Here is a 22,465-nt window from a genome sequence, read left to right as displayed (position 1 = left end):
ATTAATTTATCTGTATGGATTATGAAAGTGTTTTCATAAATGGAAGGAACATGTTTTATAATTGGGAGTGGTTGGTTCAGAAAAAAACTTGTCTTTCTAAATAAAGCTTCTTAAAAGCTTACTGATTTTAAGCTACTTTTTATATTATTAAGCCACTATCAATCCGTCATGAATAGGAACAAGTGAACAAGAAGTGACTCCATCACTCCAAACATGGATTACTACTACTTTGGGTTTATGAGAAATGATAACCAAAATTACTGCACAAACAAATCAATCATCCATCCCTCATCTACAGTAGAACTGTATTGTGTTATTATACAGTGCTGGAATGAAAAACTAACGACGACTGAAAAACGTACATATTCAAACACCAAAGAATTGTTCTAACGACGAAGAACTGAACACGTTAGACGCCATTTGCTCGGGTCTAAGGGGTGAAATGTGAAGCTGACATTTGATGAACCTCTGCCATCAACAAAAACAAACCCATGTTATCAAGCTTAATATTTCTCAATTTCAAAATAATAACAGAAATGAACAAAAGGCGTATATGTACCGCCAACTGAGAATTAATTTCAGGATTCGAGTCTATATGCCAATCTGGCTCCAATTGCCGAACAAAAGAAGTTCGTCCATTCTCTGTGCTACAAAACAGTACCTGCAATTGCATATCAAATATACAGATATATAAATAGCATCACAAATAGATACGCAACCGTTTCCTTTTCTGGCTGAACGCATAGTTTTAGAGAACTGATCAACTACTTGTCAAATGTCTAAAATACTTTTTAACAATGGCAACAATAAACTTGTAGATCCAAATCAATAAGATCAACTTTTCCATCATAATAATGGGCAGATATCTAAACTTTCCATAAAAGAACTTGTTGAAATCTTTATGGCAAAGGGTGCTAAAATCCATATAATGACTGTTCATGTTCAAAAAGATCATCTCCCTATATCTACCAATTGATCATGATAATTGGATTTCCTAAATAATTCTTTTTCTTAACAGGGAAAGTACGGAAACAGTACTTGTTATAGAAACAATAGAGTAAATTGACCTAATATAGCAACATGTAACCATGGTACTGAAACACCCTACTTTAGTCATTATATGGTTATTACCTTGTCTTTAACCAACCCACCGGACGTGAAAATACCAGCATTTTCCAATGCCGCTAAAACCCTTTTCTGCAAACACGATAATTCATGAGAAAATACAGATATAATGGCTTATAGTGAGTATGCATCAAAGAAAAGGAAATTCTCTCACGAGATGAGAATAAAGGCTGCAATAGGAGCTTCTTTATATCTGCATACACTACAAACACATACTGCTATAGATAAGCATCCACCGCATCTATAGCAGTTGAAGTTTGATTCAAACGCTTAAAAAGCACACATGATATGTGAAGTTAACTGGAAAATAAGACCTTTTGATGTGCGTTGAAACAAATTCCACTTGCTTAGAATAACCTACAGGTTTCAAGTTCAAACTCCACATCTATTATCAACCGACAACAAAAGTTTCACCCCTCTTGGGCATGGCTTTCCATATTTTCATAAATACAGAAAAACTTGTTCCAATCATTAGCTGGAGAGGAAACGATTCTAGTTAAAAGTTGTCAGATTTTTCCTTCTATTTCCTCCATCATAAAACATTAAACAAGCCTTGTAACATTGACCCTACAAGATTATACTTACTGAACAGAAGAGAACAATGCGTATAGGAAAGAAGCAACCATACTAGTTGGTGTATGAAGAAAATTGGAGAAAAGAATAAGCTTAAACATACTTCGCTTTCATCATCCAGAACAGTTTCCATGAGATAAAGGTCACAAAATTTTGTCATCTCCACCAGAACTTCCAGAACGGAGGATCTCACAGTTGCTCGAATCTACCAAACACAATGAAAGCACAGTCAAGTGGATGATCTTCAGATAGCAATATGTGTAGAAAAAAATAGTTATAGGAACCTGAAGCTCCTCTGGAATACTTTCCTCGAGTATAATGCCAAGCAACCGGCAAGTCACCTTCACCAAAATCAAAAAAATATGAAAACTGTTACATGATTGAGAGAACTCTAAGCACCAGAAAAAGGGATCCGAGAATCACTGGTTTCAGGTAAAGGTGACTTAAGTTAATTTTGTTGGAAGTGTCTCATAAATAAATTACATATGATGACCATGTTTTAGATAATAAAGCTATGCAACTAGGATATAAACAACGATATGATAACAGAAAAGGGTGCAACCATCTTAAATTATATACTATATAAGAAAACATAACTTCTTTCCATTTATTAAAAAAATCCTGGCCGACAATTAGCCATTCACTGATGATGAAAATTCACCATATGCAACGACCTTCTATTTTCTTTAGGTTTTATGTTATGGAATATTTAGGAACCTCAATGACATTTCCAACAATTGATCAGTATTGTTACTTCCAATTTTCAATGGAAATAAAAAAATATTGATACCTACATCCTGACTTTAAGTATTTGCTCAATACCAAATAGAATATATTAATAATGATAATGCCTCATGTTGTACACCAATGACGTATGCTACCAATACTTTTAGATTTATTCTTTCAGAAACAGATGCAACAAAGTATAATGCTGGTTAAATTAATGGTTCTATCATAACTCATTTATTGGTTAAAGTTATTATATTAAGTAAATTTTGAAATCTAGAGCCCATCTAAATACAAGAAAATAACTACAAATAAAATAAATATGAAGGTTATTCTATATGCATATATATGATACCTTCCTTCCATCACTTAATCTTTGTCTGACTATCTGTCCCAGAGTAGGCTGCAGCAATGAGCAGAACAATTTATAAGTAAAAAAAACCAATTCAAATTTATGTTGTTAAAAAATTTCCATCCACCTTTACATGCTGAGAGAACTCATTGCTAATAGCTTGTGTTGAATCTTCAATAGATGAACCAAAGTGGGAAGGTAAGAGATTTGCATTTGGTTGACTACTGACTCCAGCACTACTACTTGGTGTGGGAGCTTGACGTTTAGGTTGTCTTCTTTGAGGTCCAGTAGGAGCCCAGAATAATCTCCAAGTAAAGATTACAGTAACAACAAGTGCAGCTAAAGCCCAAACAGACCGTAAATCCTGCAACCAATTTTTATTATATAAAATTTTATCGATTTAATAAGAATCATGATGAGTTCTGATCACACATTAAGAAAATGTGCAGTAGCAGCAAATTATCCTTCGTAAAGCGTCAGTTGACAAAGACCATGCATAATAGAGGTGGCTAGGGTCAGGATGGATTGGATAACAGGTCAAACATACAATAGTCAAATGGCCGCTATTTTTAGAGTGGGTTGAAATTCAAATGGGTTGGGTTGACTAGTTGGATGCAAAAATCCTCTTTCTACCTTTTTCCATTTATTGATTTTAGAAAAAGTACAAATATAGCTTTAACACAAATAAAGTTGTAGCAAACATATTGGACCAAGGTATTGCAATATTTTGTTATAAGTAACAACTGAAAATTTAAAACATCATGAACACATCAGAATCATTCTCAACTTAAAGATACTTTTTAGTTTATAATTTTCTTATAAGATCTTTTCTAGAATTAAAGGATACTTGTACAAAGTTCAAATTTCTGTTTATAATTATCAAATTATGTAATTTCTGGCTTGAAGCAAAATATATTATAATCATAATAGCATTATTTCATTTTAATATGAGAAATAGTTTAATCTACAACCATTACAATTTTCATTACTTTTTTATGTTTGATAAATAATGTATTTGACACTGATGTCAAATATGCAAATTTTGAAAAGAAATAATTGCTTAAAATATTTCAGATAATATCTGCCAATGTGTAAATATCATATTCCATGTCCAATGAAAAAAAAATATATGATATAACACAATGGTGAAAATTAATGGAATTTAAACGGGATAGGGACAGAATCCAGGTGGGTAGGGGGTGGTCTGATATAAGCAGGGTGGGGGGGACTAAGGTGGGGTGGATATGATGTAGAGGTGGGAAAAGGTTGTAACACATAAATACATAATACGTAACTTGGATTGTGGGTAATCTTTATACCCATTTGACCCATGATAATAATATGTTTTTAATGTTGTCTAACGATGCAACATATCAGTTTGGAATATCATATTAATTTGTAAAGGGTAGTAAGTAATTGTCAAAATCATATGATTTGCAATTGGAACCTCACGAATCAACCAGAATGTCATCAGCAAATTACAAACATTTCTGATTTGCTATACCTGTGGTAAATCCCTTGTATCAGGTAAGAAAGTCATATTATATGATTCAATAAACTTCATCCAAGATTTCTCACCTTATTACTGTTGTTTTAGTGGGTCTTTGGTTATAGTTTATTGACCTTGAACTTATTGTAGCCTCATAAAATAGAGGTTTTGATTGGTGAGATTGAAGTTGTAATGAACAATTAAAGGGACGAGAAAGTTTCTCATGATAAATATTATATATTTTGGTCCATGCATCACTAGATGCCCTTTTTGTGGTCTACATTATGCATATTATAGAAAGTTTTTGATAAAAGGTTAAATGATCTACAATACAAGTTTGTTCACATTCAAGATTCAAGAAATTAGTATAATGATTCCCGATCTATCCTTGAATCAATAGCTATAGTAGCATGCAATACTAAGGGATAACGAAAAAATTCTTTACATTAGAGCATGATAAAGAGCCACAGTTCAACGAAACTGGATGATGAAAAACAAAACCAATCCTTGAAGGCTAACCTACATGGCGGTACACATGTACTTTACCTAATAAATTTCTTTCCTCCTTTTGAACACTCTAAAGACAATTGTTGTGCAATTTACAACTTACAAGATGATAACGATATTGATAATGATAAGAATCTTTGAAGGTTGGGAAGCACGAACTTTAGAATTGAAGTTCATTTAGTTCATATCTCATACTTGATTTGCTATATTATGAAAACTTACACAAGCCTAGGGCATCAAAGAACCTCCCTTAAAAGTTATCCAAAATTTCTTAGTATTCACTTGCCTAGGGTTCAATGTAGTTAAGGATGACGGTTATTATTGAGGATTTAAGGTAGTTTAGTCAATTACTCTAGTCCCTATTAGTTCTTCAATCCTAGTGAGTCAACAGGTACGGGTCATGAAATAGCATCTTTGCAGAAGGAAAGAGAAATATTGTAAAGGCACCCAACTCCCAAAGCCAAGAAGCCTAATAGAGTACTGCTGTCGCCTTTGAGGTTTTTTTCTTTTATATTTTATTAGTTTATTGTTCATAAAGTCTAATCAGGGTTTCATTCCCATACAAACATATGAAATATCCAACGCCTCATTAATATATGCTGTGAAATATTGAGGAATTCAATCCCCCAAGGTTGATGCCATATATTATCGTAGGTGTGATGTAGTGTTTCTATGGTGAACTACAAAGAAACCATGATATTTTCACCCTGATAAAATTGTTTGTTCTTGATTATTTTCCAAATCATGTCCTTTGTACGATAAATTCCAAGCATGTAAATATGATTCCCAAAAAATTTCACACTAGCTCTGAAAACAAATGGTATCACGAATACGATAAATTTTGATTGAGCAACTTAACAATTGGTCATGAGTGCATGACAATAGGGTAATGCTAGAAGATGTCCATGGCAATGATGTTGATGACATTGACCACAGCCATGATGAATGACATTACGGAAAATTCTTGATCTTCAGTTAGAAATTACTAACTTACCAAATGTTTGTAATGAAAGATCGGTGCCATTAAGCATGTTAAAACTTTTCTTTAAATCTTTATTTGAGAGGAAAAGAATTTGAAGGTCATTGAGGTGCAACAAAAGGACTTTCTCAGAGATCAAACATCCTAGTATTCCACTCGTCTTGCCATTGATTAATTGCCAAGTTCTAAAGGGATCCAGTTACAAACACACAAGTTGAATTTCCTTATCTAGTAATCACCTAGCTCCATAAACATGAAACATTCCTTGAAAGTTTCCTATTTAAAACAGCTATCATACCACAAAATTCTTTTTTTGTGTCTTGGTTTCACCCTATTTTAGGTACAAGACAAATGATCTAACACTAACCCAAGCTAAACATTATAATTTTTGTGCGAGGGATATATACTTTCTAGTTTCTAGCATTTTGTATCCTATGATACAATACACCAAATAGCTATAATAGGACTTATGATTGGACAGGTATGACCTGAGGTGGTGCTCACTAGAAGTCAACCTGTGTTGGGATCTTAATGTCAAATGTCTTTGTTCATGGTTTGTACCGTGTGCATAACAATGTTATACCATGGAACCACATGCTCATGGGAATTGGGACAGCCCATATTATACAGCTAATATTTCTCCTGATCAAAGTGCATAACCTAAATGATCAACCTCTCCAATTGCGATTTTCTTTACAAACATCAATTCAAAAATTGCAATCAGGAAAAAGCTAGAAATTCGAAAAACTCAAATAACAAGAAACTTAAAAATAGAAATGAATTAGAACCTGGGTATTTAATAATTCGGAAATCCTGGAGGATAGAAAAGCCCCAATTCTCTTGATCAGCTGTGAAATATCATCCTTCAGGTAATCATCCATGGCTATATGTGTAATCAGTAGTTTATAACGCTAACCCTAAAGAAGAATATCGTGCAATTGATCAAACTTTCATCGGTTTGTGTATCATTCTAGAGAGAGAAGGAGTTCTTGAAGTGGAGAGAGAGAGAGAGTAGCAGGCAGATCTTGGCGTGGAGAAAGGGTTGATCGATCAAAGTAGGGCTCTTAAATTCGTATCATATGTTTGTTTGTTTTTTTCAGCGAAAGGGGTTTAATGCACCTCTATTTTCTTCATATTAAATTACAGATCTGGTCCCTATGGTTTATAGTTTTTCAATACATTTAATCCCAAAATAAAAAATAACAAACGTTTACTAAATGCTTATTCAGGTAGGTGTTTATCAAGTCATATTAACTTATAGAATGATATGACAAGAACCAAGAATCTTATCCGATAAGAGTAAGGCGAGGATCAAGAGTCTTACTCGGTATATAAGGCAACGACTTTTACCACGACTAGCGCTTACCGGATAAATTGTTGCATACGATGTCGTTTTTGTTGACTAAGGTTTTATCCGATAAATAAATGATAGCGTTGAATTTTAAGTACTTATCGAGTAATGTTAAGCAAACGACCCTTAAGTTGTATTTTTTATACTCAATTAATTACTCATTGGATCCCCTCCTATTTTGGTTTTCACACCCTTTTTTTTTGTCTTTTTCCTACTAAAAATTCATATTATATTATTTTATATTTTATATATAGACTGCAAATCATATAGAAGTCGTCCAAAAGTTAGAAATTGTTAAAACCAATTTCATTTATTGTTTTACTGGTTGTTTCTATGCGGAATGCGGCAAGAGCCATGAATTTTAACGATTTTGAAATTTCATTGGTTTTTTTATGGAAGATTTAACGACGATATAAGTTACACTTGGTTATTATATATTAATACAATTTGAATAAATAAGAGTTATGGTTCTAATTACAGACTATCGATGGAAAAAATTGTATGAAGGTTTAAAATCCAATATATTTAAAATCCAACATATTTAAACGACTTCACAAATGTGTTCGATTTACACCAAAAGCAAAGAATCAAGAGATGGAGAGCGAGACCGAGAGTTTTAGAACAATTGAATGAGAAAACTTTTAATAACTCATGGTGAATATCAGTTTGAATCTCACATTGGGGGATGGGGAGAAGACATAGAGGTATGAGAGAGTGAAGACATAAGTGAAAAGTGTCAAAAGTATCATGGGAACATGAAAAAAAAGGTAATAATGTGCATTGGTAACTTGCACTATATGTTATTTTAATTGTAGATTTTAAGACTGAATGCATAAAGTAATAATACTTAATGCATTATGAGTTGTTTTTAAGACTTTGTGCATAAATGTATAGTACTTTGTGCATTAAAAATTGTTTTCAAGACTTTTGGTAAATCTGGTTTATAAGATAGTATAGATAGATGAAACAACATATGCGAAAATCAAACCTATGAAAATCAACCAAAACCATCGAATGAGTTTTATTTTAAGTTGTTATTTATATTGTTTCACACGTTTTTTTCGTGTGTGTTAGTATGACTATGTGTTTCATGTATAAATGTATTTTTATGTTTTCTTTCACACACAAAACGTTTCCTTTGACGTTTCATTTATGAAATAACAATATATGAACAATGCATGTTCACATGTGTTGTTTCATAAACAACACATAGAAACTAGTTTTATAGTTTTTAACTTTTAGACGGTTTCCATATGATTTGTCTCGTATATTTCCAAATCATATATTTTCTACGTGAACCCCTTTCTTCATCTTGTCGGCATCCCCTCCTTCCCCACGTCGGTTACCATCTCCCAGTATACCCCCACCACCAACCATCATTCTCTTCAAACTTCAACCCCTCTTCAATGCCACTATTTCTCATGGACGGATCAAATGTAGAGCATACGGTGGCTTGTGCCACTGTATTGTTCATCCGTCGTAGTATGAACATGAAAGTGCCACTGTATTAATTTGTTGTGTGTCACCATATATATTTTGAAACTATAATGAGGACACAAGTTTTCCTTGGTAGAGTTGGTGTTGATCATCTCTCTCAGTGATTTGATGATAATCCATTTTCACCTATATGTTGTATTTATATTTCTGTATTTTCAGTTCCAGCGATCTTCACTGAGTCTGTTCAGTGATCGCTGAAGAACTTGTTTTGTAAATCTTCAGAGACATCAATACTTCAAGAAGATAACACTCACACCAAAGAACCTTCAGCAAACGTCGAAGACTAAAACTAAAGATTAGAGACCGGCAAGTACGTGATCTGAAGCGGTATTCAGTGATTACAAGTCTGTCTACACATGTGTGAAGACTGCTCAAGCTTCAGCGAATGATGATGAGACCTTCAGGTCATTCCAGCATTCAGCGATCAAAGGAAGCTTGCTTAGCACGATTGTTGTTGTCTTGTCCTTATGCACACAAAAGGACAAAACCCTTACCCTTATGAAAGTTAGTACGGTACGGAGCCAACTAGTCGACTCTTTGTCCACCAACTTTAGGTAAGGATGTCTGCTCAGAAATAGTGTTTATGTACTATTCACTGTAGCAAAGGACAAGCCTTCCTCTTAAGGCTTGGCACACACTCTATACCTATCATATTGCATTAAATGGACATTTAATGTACTTATAAATAGAAGTGTTTCTTCTCCATGCAGAGAGAGCACATCTCTCTCTCTAACCTAATTCTTACTTCAAGCATCTTCTAGCTTAAGTAAATGATCTTTCTTTTAGCAACTTCTTTTCTTATAATTGCTAAAGCTTTGTGTGTAACTAAAGATTGTTTAGATAGATTTTTATTACCTTATCTTTCCGCAAACAATCTTGTAAAATATGTATTTGATTTTCTCTATCAATATATATTTTAAATTTGAAAATACTGTGTTTGTATTCACCCCCCCTTCTACAAACTGTTTCTCTTCTTGTAGACCCTTACGGGACCAACAGTTGGTTTGCAAAACTTTTCTTCCACCTAGACTCAAGTTCGAATCACGTCAATACATGTTCTTAGTTTTTACTTTTAATTTCAAATTTATCATGTTTCTGGAAAAAAAAAGGATGGAAATAAAAGACTTGTACATATGACCTCACATATGAAAAAACAAATTAACCAATAGACCAATTATGGTTTTGTAAAATATATCCATGTATTTGTTTCTTATAGTCAAATGGTGCCACAATTTGAAAAAAATCCAGGGTTCTTGTCTGTCCCTGCTATTTCTCTCTCTCCTACCTAAAACACCTGCCTCCATCTCAATTAAACCAAATAAAAATGTCTATTACTATATCAATCCTTAGTTCACCACCCATCCTACTCCAAACCACTATTGTCTTGACACCATTGAGATTCAAACTCAAAAACATCGTTGATCTATAGCTAAAATGTCCATCAACAACTCTCCTCCAAACAAAAAGCAAAGCATATGGGATGTTAAAATAAGAACCTTCTTTATCAAGATTCATATTCCCCTCTTATGTTTAAAATCAAAATAATACCCTCTTTATTGAAAAACAAATTGAAATGGAGGTGTGTGTCATAGGTAGGAGAAAGAGAAAGAGAGAGAGAGAGAGAGAGAGAGAGAGAGAGAGAGAGTGTGTGTGTGTGTGGTGAAGAGGGGTTGGAGGCGATGCTATGCTGATGGGTTTTGCATAGAGTTTTGGGGGATCCTTGGAAAGAATTATAGAGCCAGAGAAGTGGTATAAAGAGAGGGAGTTGCATTGGTGAGAGTATGAGGTTTCATTTGCTTTTTTGTGGGTTAATTTGATGGATTCGCCAGAGAAGGAAAGGGAGGGGAGGGAAGGGTTCATGTAACAATGTACATTAACATGAGTGTGTATGTGTATATATAGGGTTGGGTTCTGGTGAGAAGGAAAGTCAATGCGAGAAGCATAATAAGGGATCTCCACCCTTGGATGCACATTAGGATGAGATGCACCGAAACAATCCCCGTTAAATCAAGTGTGATTCGTTGGTGGGTTTGAGATTATAGGTGATCAAGGGTCTGGATCCCTTCTTACACTTTTCATCTTAACTCTCCTTTTCACATGTTCTTTCACACACACACATAGGTGGAGGTTTAAATGAGAACACATCCATTTTATGAGAACACCTTTATCACATGTGATAATACACGTGAGGGGACTTGGTGGTGTGCGGACGACGTCCTCTGCGACTTAGGTCACACCAAAGGTCGTATGCGTCTAAGATTTAGTATCACATGTGATGGATTATAATATCACATGTAATTATACACGTGAGGGGGCTTAGTGGTGTTAGGGAGACTTTGCTCGCAACCTAGATCACACCAAAAGTGGTATGCGTCTTTGGTTTAGTATCACATTTTTATCATATGTGATGGAGTATAGTATCACATATGATTGTCTATAGTAAAATGTGGTTCTCGCATTCTTATAAAATGAAGGTATTCTCATTTGAACATTTCCCTATGTATGTGTGTGTGTGTGTATATATATATATGGTGGGTTCATTTGTTAACCCAATATATGGTGTTAACTTTATGAACCAATCTTATCCATTGATCTTTGAAATTTGTGGCTGAAATCATTCATGACATAAAATGTAAATAATTGCACACGTAGATAAGATAACATAAGTGAAAAATATTTACGAGGGGTATTTTGGAAAATATTTTAACTGCCCATTATATATATATATATGTATGTATATGGTGTTAATTTTGTGAACCAATCTTATCCATTGATCTTTGAAATTTGTGGCTGAGATTATTCATGACATACTAGTTGTGTACCCGTGCAATGCGGCGGGAGCCATGAATTTTAACGATTTTGAAGTTCCACTGGTTTTATAAGATAAGATTTAACGATGATATAGGTTACACTTAGTCTTTACATATTAATACAATTTGAATAAATAAGAGTTGTGGTTCCAATCACATACTATCGATGAAAAAAAATTATGACAGTTTAAAATCCAATATATTTAAAATCCAACATATTTAAACGACTTCACAAATGTGTTCGATTTACACCAAGAGCAAAGAACCAAGAAACTTGAGTTTTAAGATAAACACTCAAAACCAATAAAGAAAACTATAAATTTGACAGATCATAAGCCATGAAAAAACAAAAAAAGATGGATTTTAGAATGAAATTTCAACTGCTTACCCTCTTTTTTGTCCAAAAACTCAGATTAAGGTTGAATTAATACATGTATATATATATTTCAAAAAAACTTAAGAACATATCAATTTAGAACATATTATACAGTGCAATTTGAACAGCCTAATCCCAAATATATAGTATATAAATAAATAACTATAAAAGTATAAATCGTAAATATTAAAAATATTTTTTCACAGTATATATAATATATAATAATATAATTAAGTAAAAAACTATTCAATATTTGACTCATTTCGAAGGTATTAACGAGACGATATTAATGGCGTAACTTGTTAAAATAAAAATGTATTTTTTTTAAACATGTTTTAATTGATTATGTATGTTAATTTGATAAAGGTTTAAAATGAAACATTTAAAAGTAAAGGACGTAAAGTAAATTAATTAACTAATTATAGGGGTATAAAATGTAAATTTGAAATTATAATTTTAAAAAAATTGGTTTAATGTGAGAGGGTGAGTGTATGTGAGGGGGTGAGTGTATGTGAGGAGAGAAGTGAGTGAAAAAGTGAGATAGTATAGATAAGGGTATCTTGGTAATTTAATATTTTAAGACTTTAAGACTTTTGCTAAATTTGCTTTATAAGATAGTATAGAAATGTAAATAATTGCACACGTAGACAAGATAACACAAGCGAACAATATTTACGAGTGGTATTTTAGAAGAAAAAAAATTAACTACCCACTAATGACAATGAAATGTTTTGTAACTGCCCAACAATGACAATGTAACTGTCTGGTAATTGCTCTCGTCATCGGATCGAAACCAACCGCAAGATCCCCAACACCTGATTCTTCTACGACCTTTTTTGGTTCATGGTTCATGTGTAAACAAGTATTCCATATTTATGGGAATTGTTCATGTGTGAACAAGTGTTCATGATTCATATGCATTCATGGTTCATGAACATGTGCCTAAATTCATTATATGAATAAGTTTTTATGAACAAAAGAACACATTATGCAGATTCAGTATTTATGAACGCGTTTTTACAAATATTATTTTGAACCTATATTATAACCACATCTCCGTATATGTGAACACATACTATGCACACATAGTTCTTCATATTTGTGAACACATATTATGCACACAGAGTTGATGATTCATTGGTAGACTAAGTTTACTCGGTGTTCCTATGCACATATTTCTCCATATTTGTGAACACATATTTCTTTGGGAAAGATAATGATGATTACTGTAAAGTAGGGATGGTGATTTGCCCCGACTCGGTGGGGAACCCGGTTCACCCGACCCGAACGGGGACGAGGATTCCCCGCTAAAACAGGTCCCGGGGCCGGGGACGGGGATCCCCGGTAGACTCAAACCGAGGGCGGGACCGGGGACGAGGAATGTTACTCAAAACGGGGCCAGAGTCGGGGACGGGGATCCCCGGTATAATCAAACTAAAGCATACGTTTTACCGGGGATTGACCGGGGTTTACCGGGTTTTGACCGGGGATTGCTAGAATTTGACCGGGGACGAGATGATAATCCCCGTACCCGCCGGGGACCGGGGCCGGGGGGACGGTATTACAAACCGGGGTCGGGGCCGGGGGACGGTATTACAAACCGGGGCCGGGGCCGGGGCCGGGGATTACAAAACCCGCCACATCCCCGCCCCGTTGCCATGCCTACTGTAAAGATGAAAATGATCATCCATATTTCTTCTTCTACAACAACAAATCTTCAATAACAATATAAAAAAAATAAACTCATCTTTTATAGGACAATTTTGAGAAATATCATATAAACTCATCTTTTTGTAGGACGTTTTTGTTTATAGGATACTTTTTCAAACATTGTCGTATAAAATAATTAATACGACACTTCATTTTTAAAAGTGTCGTAATAAACTTGTTAAAATGTTCAAAAACGTTATATAAACCTATTATAACACTTTTAGATATGATGCTTTTTGGTTTAATCATATAAACTTATGTCCTATATAACATTTTATTAGGATTCTTAGACATTTTAGGCAATTTAGTAAACCTGATGTTGTTATAGAGGAAGTTTATGGATGATTTTCATCGAGATAGATAAAGTTCAGGAACATAAGCAAAATCCATTTACATGGCTATGTCCATGATTTGCGTATACAATACCATGGCTGATGCTCCGTTCAAGATTAACACAGAATTTGTTTCAAAGATTCCTAATGATGAACTATCGAAGATGGCATACAACTAATTGGCCATGCTGACCGTAAGATAACATCATTTGTTTCACCAAGATATACCTCTTTTATCGTAAGATATTCCCAAGAATCCTTCATGACCTCCGAATAGTCCCCGTCTCTTGTAAGGCGTATGCTGGGAGTCATTGGCATGCTACAAGAATTTGATTCAATTTTCTTGTCTGGGTTGATAGGGCAACTGGGCAAGGTCATATTTTTTTTCCAGATTTGAATATACAGGTTTTTTTTACTTCTTGTAACTAAAATACCCAAGAAATTATTTTGTGCCCCTTTTGCGCCCCCAAGTCATTTGTGCGAAAGCGAGTAAGAATGAAATACTTAGAGAGATGAGATGCATGTAGTATCACTTTTAGTCAATAAGATCCCTACTTCCCTCGAAAAACCTCATCACTGAAATTCAAGCGCAAACCCATTTCTTAAGAGGTATCAGAAGTGATCATGGTACTAAATTTAAACATAGTACCTTGAGAACTTTCTTTGAAGACAAATGTGTATCGCACAGTTCCTCAACAGTCACTACATCCCGGCATAATGGTGTTAGTGAAAGAATTCTTAACTCTTTCTTTGTTTTCTCGATCTCTGTGTTTTCTTTGTGCCTTCACATCAGATGGAGATAAAATTATGATGTCAACACTTTGGTACATTATTTTACAATATAGCTAAGCGTTTGTGTTTAAACGAAATAAAATCAAAATGAGAACATATAAAACAGATTAATAAATTCAAAAAAAAAAGTTGAAGGTTCATACAAATAAGAAATTAAAATCAGTTGAAACTGTAATATAATTTTAGATATAACTGATCAGAACTTGGTCTAATGTATAATATGCATATATTAATCAATTACTTTATAATATATTAAATATATATTATTTTCGTTATAAACATTTATTTAAAAAAAATACGCGTTAAGTAAAATGTGTTTGATAACTACAACAGAACACTTTTCCTCTGCGCATTTATGGGATGACGTGGCAGTTCAGTTGTGGCTCATTTTTTCATCAGACAGAAATGCCCTTATATATCATCCTTATTTACGCATGACGTCACTAATAAAAGAGCGAGTAAAAGGGCAGATCTCTTCAAATGCCATGTCACTCTATCGAGCCCACATTGTCCACGCGTCAATTACCCATTAACTCGGTGGTTTTGTGAATAAATATGAACACACCACACTCTCATACCTTCTTCCATTTCAATGTCAATCAAAATCAAAATCTCAATCTCTTGTGTTGATTTTTCTTCATATAGAAAACCAAATGATTTACGATCACAACAAAGTGAACCCATTTTATGATGATAATCGAACCCTTTTGATTTAATTCTTTTTCATGGAAGATCTATTTAGAGATGGTTAATTCTTTTCATCATTACTCGAGTGTTATTTATCAAATAATCGGTGGAAATTCGGCTCCATTTTTGATCCAGAACATCAGTTGTAAGTTCTAATTTCTTTATCTGTTCAAGATCTACAAGTTCTTGTGGCATTTGATGCTGATTTTTCTTTTCTTTTTCGAGATTTTTGGTTTGATAAACGATACAAGACAGACAAGTGGCTTTGGTGTTTGAAGATCATAAATCATAGGCTGAATTTCTACCGATTATTATTCAAGTATTTTAATCAGGAAAAAAAATCAAGAAACCCAGAGATTTTTGGTTTATTATGGAGGCTTTATGTGATCTATGTAGGGTAGTGAGGGCAGTGGTGTACTGTAAATCCGATTCTGCAAAGTTATGCTTCCAATGTGATAACCGTGTCCACTCTGCAAATTCGTTATCACGCAGACACCCTCGTTCCATCCTCTGTGATAAGTGTAACTCACAGCCAGCGGTTGCCCGCTATGTGTTCGATAAAACGTTTGTGTGTCAAGCTTGTGATTTAAATGAGAATGGATGTTCATCAGGGCAAGCTCATAGCCTTGAGGAACTGAATTCCTATACTGGGTGTCCTTCAAATGAAGAGTTTTTAAAGATTCTATCTAAGGTTTGTGATGGAGGTCCGGATATCAACATTGATCAGTTCCGTCCATTGACCAATTTGAATGTCAACGAGAATCTTGTAGGTAATGGAAATAACGATGGACAAATGGGATTAGTGGCTTCTAGACTTAACGAATTAGCATCATCACTGAAGTTTGAGTCTTGGATTACTGATCCATCTTCAGTGATCCCACCACATTTAACCTACTTGACACCTGCTGATAAAGATCCAAACCCTTTCTTCCCTGAAGGATCAAACCTAACTGAGGTATTGTATTTAGTGTTTTGGTTCATGTTTCCGATTAGAAATCATGGGGTTTGCTTTGAATTTGTTTTAAAAACTGTAGGATGCCTCCAATTTGAACAATCTTGGACTTAATGAAGGCGAAGATTTATGTGATAATGTTGACTTGGGTGACGTTACACTGAATTTTGATGCTGGTTATGAGATGTTCAACTGTATTCCGCAAGCCCAAACTAGATACCCATCTGAGGATAGAGGTCTCAATTGCCTTGTGATGGAGAAAAACTTATCTGTTACAGAATCAAACAGTCATATAGAAAATGCGATTGAGGTTTTCTTTGATCTCTTTCCCTTTTCAAATGTTAAACGAATGATGTAGAGTTTTACATCATATTAAGTTTTCTGGTTCTTTTTTAGGCAACATCATCTGGGCAACAAGATTGCACCACTTTTCAGTCATCTCAAGTGGCAGCATCAGCAAATGTGATGCAGGCTATGAATGGTGGAATGCTTTTGAATCCTGGCTGCAATCGGAGTGCTATGAATCTGGGTTTTCCCACTGTCCCTAATAATATGTCCCTTTCGCTATCAAACATAACTGGAGAGAGTAGTGCTGCAGATTATCAAGATTGTGGATTATCACCAATGTTCTTCACAGGTGAATCACCATGGGAGTCGAATTTCGAATCCAGCCCACAAGCAAGGGACAAAGCTAAGATGAGATACAACGAGAAAAAGAAAACAAGAACGTACGTGCTTCTAAATCTTGATGAAAACTGGCAATTCTTGCTTCAAAGATTGAATTTTTATCGAATTGTTGTTGTTTATGATGTGTAGGTTTGGTAAACAAATAAGATATGCTTCTCGTAAAGCTAGAGCTGATACTAGAAAGCGCGTGAAAGGTAGATTTGTGAAGGCTGGTGAAGCATATGACTATGACCCTCTTGTGACAACAGATTTCTGAGTTCTTTTTGTTATATAAGGTATCAACTCATTACTATTAACTCCATATCTTTAACAAATTTTGAGTCAAAACTCAGAATCTATGGAGATTGTGTTAAATAGTTATTTTCCCATGTAAAGAATCATATCAAACTGGCAATTTGTGATATGTTTCCTTTAAAGTAGGATATCTGATCCTCGAAATCATCCAACGGGTTAATTTCATATGTTAAATTCGACTAACTTAAGCAGTTTCAGGCCATGGGATCGAATTCTGCTGATACTGGAACAACTGATGATGTTTCTGATAAGTGATGGCATTTATAATGTTTTTCACCCACTGTTGTTTATGAAGGCGCCTTCGTGTTCTTCCTGGAAAAAGGTACGTGCGCATACACTTGTTATCTTTTCGGGGCTTTATAGAGCAAGAAGCCAAGTTTTTCCGTTTTGAAACTTTGAAGGATTCGAAGGACGGGAGGTCGATTTGTTTTAAGGATGTTTTGAAGCTGAAAGCCTTCATTTTTCAAGTCTTTTGGATTCCAGTCGTGGAGGCAATCGCTTTGAGTTGCATTTTGATCAAAATTTGATTAGATTTAGATGTTTTTTGATTCAAGCAAATAAGTTTCAAAGTGATTCGCTTATACTTGATTTAAAAGATACATAGTGTCCATTCTTTCCTATTTCAGATAATAAACACCCACATACTTTTCTGATACCCCATTATTTATAAGTCACATATCCAACCCGTTAAACGAGCCAACTAATCCTAGGATGACTACTGGCTTCGTGGGTAGCTCGGAGTCACCACATTTGAGCCCTTGTGGCCACGAAGGGATATTTATTCCCCCTTGGATTCGAACCTGGGACCTCCAGACATTTTTGACCTTTGGAACTCAAGCTCAAACCAATTGTGCACCACCCATATAGTTGTATGTTTTTTTCGAGACTAATCCTATGGATTCCTGAAGTTAACAATCAAACAAACTATTCAGGGTTTGAGAGGACTTAAACCGAAGTCCTCTGAGCTACGGGGAGCAAAACCAGATCCTTGTCTCTTGAGTTACCCCAAAAGTGTTAAAGATAAATTGTTGTTTGATTTTTGTTTTGAATAAATAATCTGAACAACAAAAATGACGAGTTTAACCTTTATGTCTACCTAAGTGTTAAATGAAAATAAACTGTTTGATAATTTTTAAAATGACAAAAAAATTAAAATAATATAAATTACTTAAATAACGTAAATACTATGAATTCAACTAGTTCATAACACAATATTTAAGAATTTAAAATGCATTTAAAACATTAAAAGTCTGTTTGGTTTGCAGGATTGTTTTTGAGAATTTGGATTTCATTGAGGGATTTATATTTAAAATCATTGGTGTGTTTGGTTTGTAGGATTTGGAATGGAATTGGATTCCATTATTTATAAAAATAATTAAATTACATTTTTATTAATCGGTTATTACAAAACAAATGTTTTTAGCGTTTTTTAAAACCTTATTTCATACAATCCTATATAATCCCGTGAAATCCTGAACACTCCCTATGGATTTCAAAAATCTTATGTTTGTAGGATTTTAATTAATTCTTAGGATTTCAAATCCAGACAATCCAACAAACCAAACATGGGATTGAAATGAATTTGAAATCCAAATCCATTTCAGTTTTTTTATATATTTTAATTTCAGTTTATTAACAAATATCATCTTATTTTATCAATAAAAAAATTCATATACAAAATTAAATTTTATATTCATCTTTCTTATTGGATCTAAAACTAACCTATGCAGAAAATCCAATCATCTCATAATATGAATACTCTCTTGCAAATAATTCTAGAATATCATATAATTACAGATAAAAAAAAACTAAAAAAACAAGAAAGGTCGTGTTATCTGGTCCTCGGAGCATCTATCATCAGGCCAATCAGAGTTCCTTCTCTCTGTCCGAACAAACGATGGAAGTTGAACCTCGAGAGACGTTCCAACGAGATACCGATGTGTGGACCCAGAGCAAGTGATGCACAACAAGCAACGGATGTGCCTACGAGCCAAAAAGTTAGCACTGTGAACCTTTTTATCGCATTTTCGGCATAAAAACGCGTCGTCGGCTTGACAATAAAGTGAGGCATTTGAGTTGCAAAGCTCACAAGAAATTGTTGCTGTTGTGGTGGTGGGATGAGATGAAACCACCATCCCCATGTCTTCTTCTTGTGTGCCTTTGCACATATTTGAGTGGTGGTTTCTTTGAAGGTTTGATGAATGGGAATGAAAGGAGAAGGTGAGCCCAAATATATATATATATATATATATATATATATATATATATATATATATATATTATAGTGATTATGAAGAAATTTTAGGTAGCTAGTGGTTAGATTTGATGTTGAGGGGTGGGCCCACTTTGATCAAATCATGATTGAATCTAAATTGATGATTTTTAAAAATAAAAATTATATAGAATTCAAGGTTATGTTTGACTATGAAAAATTCTCCATTGTTGTCTATCTAGGAATCTGGGCCACTGATATATCTGATATTTTTTCGATCAATTATTGATCATCGTCTTGATAATTATCAGTTAATTTATTTTTTAAACTTACTAATAGTGTTCTGATTAATATATGAGCCTGACTTATGGGCTATTTTCTTTAAAGAAAGTTACTTTATACAGTCTCTACTTCTGACAATTTTAGGGGGTGTTTAAGATTGCTTAAAAACAACTTATTGACTTATTCCGGTATGACACTGGTAATAAGCATTTTTAAGTGTTTTGAATAAACAGCTTATACCGGTGTCAAACCGGTAATAAGAAGTTTTTAAAGAAATTAAACCATTAATAAGAACTTTTACAGAAAAAACATAAGTTGTTTCAAATAAGCAATCCCAAACAACCCCTTATTTTACGTTATATGATTGTTTAAGTGGTTAAAACGTGTTTGTTTATCTAAATTTCATTTCGATCCAATTTAATATCTTGTAAATAATATTTTATGCATTGTTAATTTTACATTAAATAGAGTGAAATTACTTCAATAATACATTAAGGATTCTTTTAACCAGATTAACTCAGTTTCAATAGTACAAAACAGTTGCATTGATCAAAATCACTTTTATATATAAGTGTATTGATTTTTAACCTAGTCAGCAAACAAACTATTGTATGCTCGATTATTGTTAGAACAAGACATTGTTAATCGATTCATACATTGCTGAGTTACAAACTTCTTTGACTTCTTAGAAAGTCAGATGTTCAAACCTCACTAAATATGAGTAGGGTTGTATAAGTTTATTTGTTACATTTACCGTATATAAATAATATATATTTCAAAAAATATAAACCATAAAAGAGTTATCTAGTAATTACACATAGATTTTGGTGAATGTGTTTTGTTAATTTCAATTAATTGGAAATATTTTAAATATTAGATTTTGTATTAAATAATTTATACTATATTATAAATCATTTGACAAAAATTCTTAAAACCCATTTTTTATGCATGAAGTATTGTTTATTGATACATATTACTTAAAATTCAAGATTGCAAGTAATTTTGCGTAAATACAATTTATTAAAGTTTTATGTTTGAATTCATGTAACTAACTGCGGATAAACATAATCAAATAGAGGATAAACATCTCATTTTAAATATAAAAAATCTAAAATATAATTAAGATAATCATTGAGTTTTAACAAAATACTTAATTATTATTTTTATGAAAAATTATATTATTAAACCGAAAATAAAAAAAATGAATTAAATAAATACAGAAAAAAGAGAAATTTTAAATATTTAGTTTGATACCAATATAAATATTTTTTTCTTCTTTAATTTTTTATGATATATCTTTATTAAAATACACACAATTAAATATGAACAAAAATAGTAAACATTTTTTTACAAAAATATTATTATAATTAGTGGACACAGTTTAAACACACTTTAGATCCATAAGATCTGATATAACTTGTGAACATATTGTGAATACCAACTAAAACAACAAATTAAATCTAAACATACCACCCGCGATCACATTGTGAACATCCTAGTACAATTATGTTAAAGTTGTTTTCATTGTATCAACAATGTGTTCACCTTGTGTACATATTTAATTGTGCATGCGTTTATGTTACATGAGAAAGGAGAGGACACTAAAGTAACGAAATACATAGGGGTGTTCAAAAAAACCGCCGGACCACTCAAACCAGCCAAACCAAGTCAAACCGGACCGTTTTTGGCGGTTTGAGCGGTCTGACGGTCCGGTCTGGTTTGAAAAATAGCCGAAACCGGGCAGTCTGTTCGGTTTGCGGTTTAGACTTTTTTTTGGGCGGTTTGGACCAACCCGACCACCATATATATGTATATATATATATATATATATAATTTTATTTTAGTATTATAATTATTCAGCCCAATTAAATACCCAACTTTAATTTATACCTTATGGGCTATAATTATTCAGCCCAAACATAAAGCCTTATCCAAAAGATTTCCTAAATCCTCTAAATCTAAATCCCTAATTTCGTAATTCCTAACCTAATCGGCTAATCCAAACATCTAGTAATCCACTGTCCACGATTCCACGGTATCCACTATCCACCTCTTTTTCATTCCTAATCGTCGCGACGTCGCCTAATTCATCTAAATCCCTAGTGTTTTGACTTTTTTTAAACAATGAACACTAAGATTTGGATTTTATTTTGACTTTGTTTTTTGGTATGTTTTACATATTTATTTGTTTGGACTTTGGACTTTGGATTGTTTAAATTGGGTTTAAACTTTAATGGCTRCTTCAATGCTTAGTGGTTGGTATGCAGATTACTCACATGTGAAGGACACTTATTTTTTAGTACTTTTATTGTAGAAAACAAATCTCCATGGGAGATGATTATGATGGGTGATTAATATTTATTATTCAAATTTATAATAGTACATATGACACTAGGTTTTTTGGTTTTAATGTTTAAAGCCCATTAAAGGCCCAAACCGTCTAAACCGGTCAGACCAGACCGCTTTTTCATGGTCTGGTTTGACCGGTCTGGGCACTTGGTTTCAAACCGCTCGGTCTGAAAATTTCACAAACCGCCATTACGGTTTGGTTTGTGGTCTGAGGGCTTAAACCGCCCAAATCGGACCGCGAAAACGCCACAAGACTTATCAATGATTACAAAATTGTCACCTTGCAACTTTAGACCATTAAATTATTAGATTATAAAGTTGATCAATGAACATAAATTGGTCTTACGGGTCTTACGAAAAACTCTTGGTCTCACGTGAACCCA

General features: G+C 33.5%; 2 protein-coding genes across 2 annotated transcripts; one reads left to right on the top strand and one right to left on the bottom strand.

Moving 5' to 3' along the window:
• Positions 1 to 195: 195 nt before the first annotated feature.
• On the bottom strand, positions 196 to 6,834 carry LOC112522694 (peroxisome biogenesis protein 22-like). The gene is made up of 8 exons (XM_025131981.1): positions 6,540 to 6,834; positions 2,904 to 3,140; positions 2,780 to 2,827; positions 1,983 to 2,039; positions 1,802 to 1,903; positions 1,132 to 1,197; positions 560 to 661; positions 196 to 468 (listed from the first exon to the last, which is right to left on the bottom strand). The coding sequence occupies exons 1-8, from the start codon at positions 6,630 to 6,632 to the stop codon at positions 367 to 369; spliced, it is 807 nt and encodes a 268-aa protein (XP_024987749.1). The 5' UTR covers positions 6,633 to 6,834; the 3' UTR covers positions 196 to 366.
• An 8,481-nt stretch (positions 6,835 to 15,315) lies between these two features.
• Positions 15,316 to 17,565, top strand: LOC112523593 (putative zinc finger protein CONSTANS-LIKE 11). Its single transcript, XM_025133259.1, has 5 exons — positions 15,316 to 16,261; positions 16,341 to 16,568; positions 16,655 to 16,986; positions 17,075 to 17,220; positions 17,438 to 17,565. The coding sequence occupies exons 1-4, from the start codon at positions 15,677 to 15,679 to the stop codon at positions 17,199 to 17,201; spliced, it is 1,272 nt and encodes a 423-aa protein (XP_024989027.1). The 5' UTR covers positions 15,316 to 15,676; the 3' UTR covers positions 17,202 to 17,220; positions 17,438 to 17,565.
• The last annotated feature ends 4,900 nt before the right edge of the window (positions 17,566 to 22,465 follow it).

Source organism: Cynara cardunculus, assembly GCF_001531365.2.
Source record: "Cynara cardunculus var. scolymus isolate 2C chromosome LG 12, CcrdV1, whole genome shotgun sequence".
NCBI classification, from domain to species: Eukaryota; Viridiplantae; Streptophyta; class Magnoliopsida; order Asterales; family Asteraceae; genus Cynara; species Cynara cardunculus.
Note: the sequence above shows the minus strand (reverse complement) of the source record. Positions and strands in the feature narration are given on the sequence as shown.

Excerpts from the sequence above, each read along its gene's own strand:
- LOC112523593 (XM_025133259.1), top strand. The coding sequence starts at position 15,677 with ATGGAGGCTTTATGTGATCTATGTAGGGTAGTGAGGGCAGTGGTGTAC. Across the intron at positions 16,262-16,340 it reads AAGGATCAAACCTAACTGAG|GATGCCTCCAATTTGAACAA; the intron begins GTATTGTATTTA and ends TAAAAACTGTAG. Across the intron at positions 16,569-16,654 it reads ATATAGAAAATGCGATTGAG|GCAACATCATCTGGGCAACA; the intron begins GTTTTCTTTGAT and ends GTTCTTTTTTAG.
- LOC112522694 (XM_025131981.1), bottom strand. The coding sequence starts at position 6,632 with ATGGATGATTACCTGAAGGATGATATTTCACAGCTGATCAAGAGAATT. Across the intron at positions 2,828-2,903 it reads AGTTCTCTCAGCATGTAAAG|CCTACTCTGGGACAGATAGT; the intron begins GTGGATGGAAAT and ends TCATTGCTGCAG. Across the intron at positions 2,040-2,779 it reads GATTAAGTGATGGAAGGAAG|GTGACTTGCCGGTTGCTTGG; the intron begins GTATCATATATA and ends ATTTTGGTGAAG.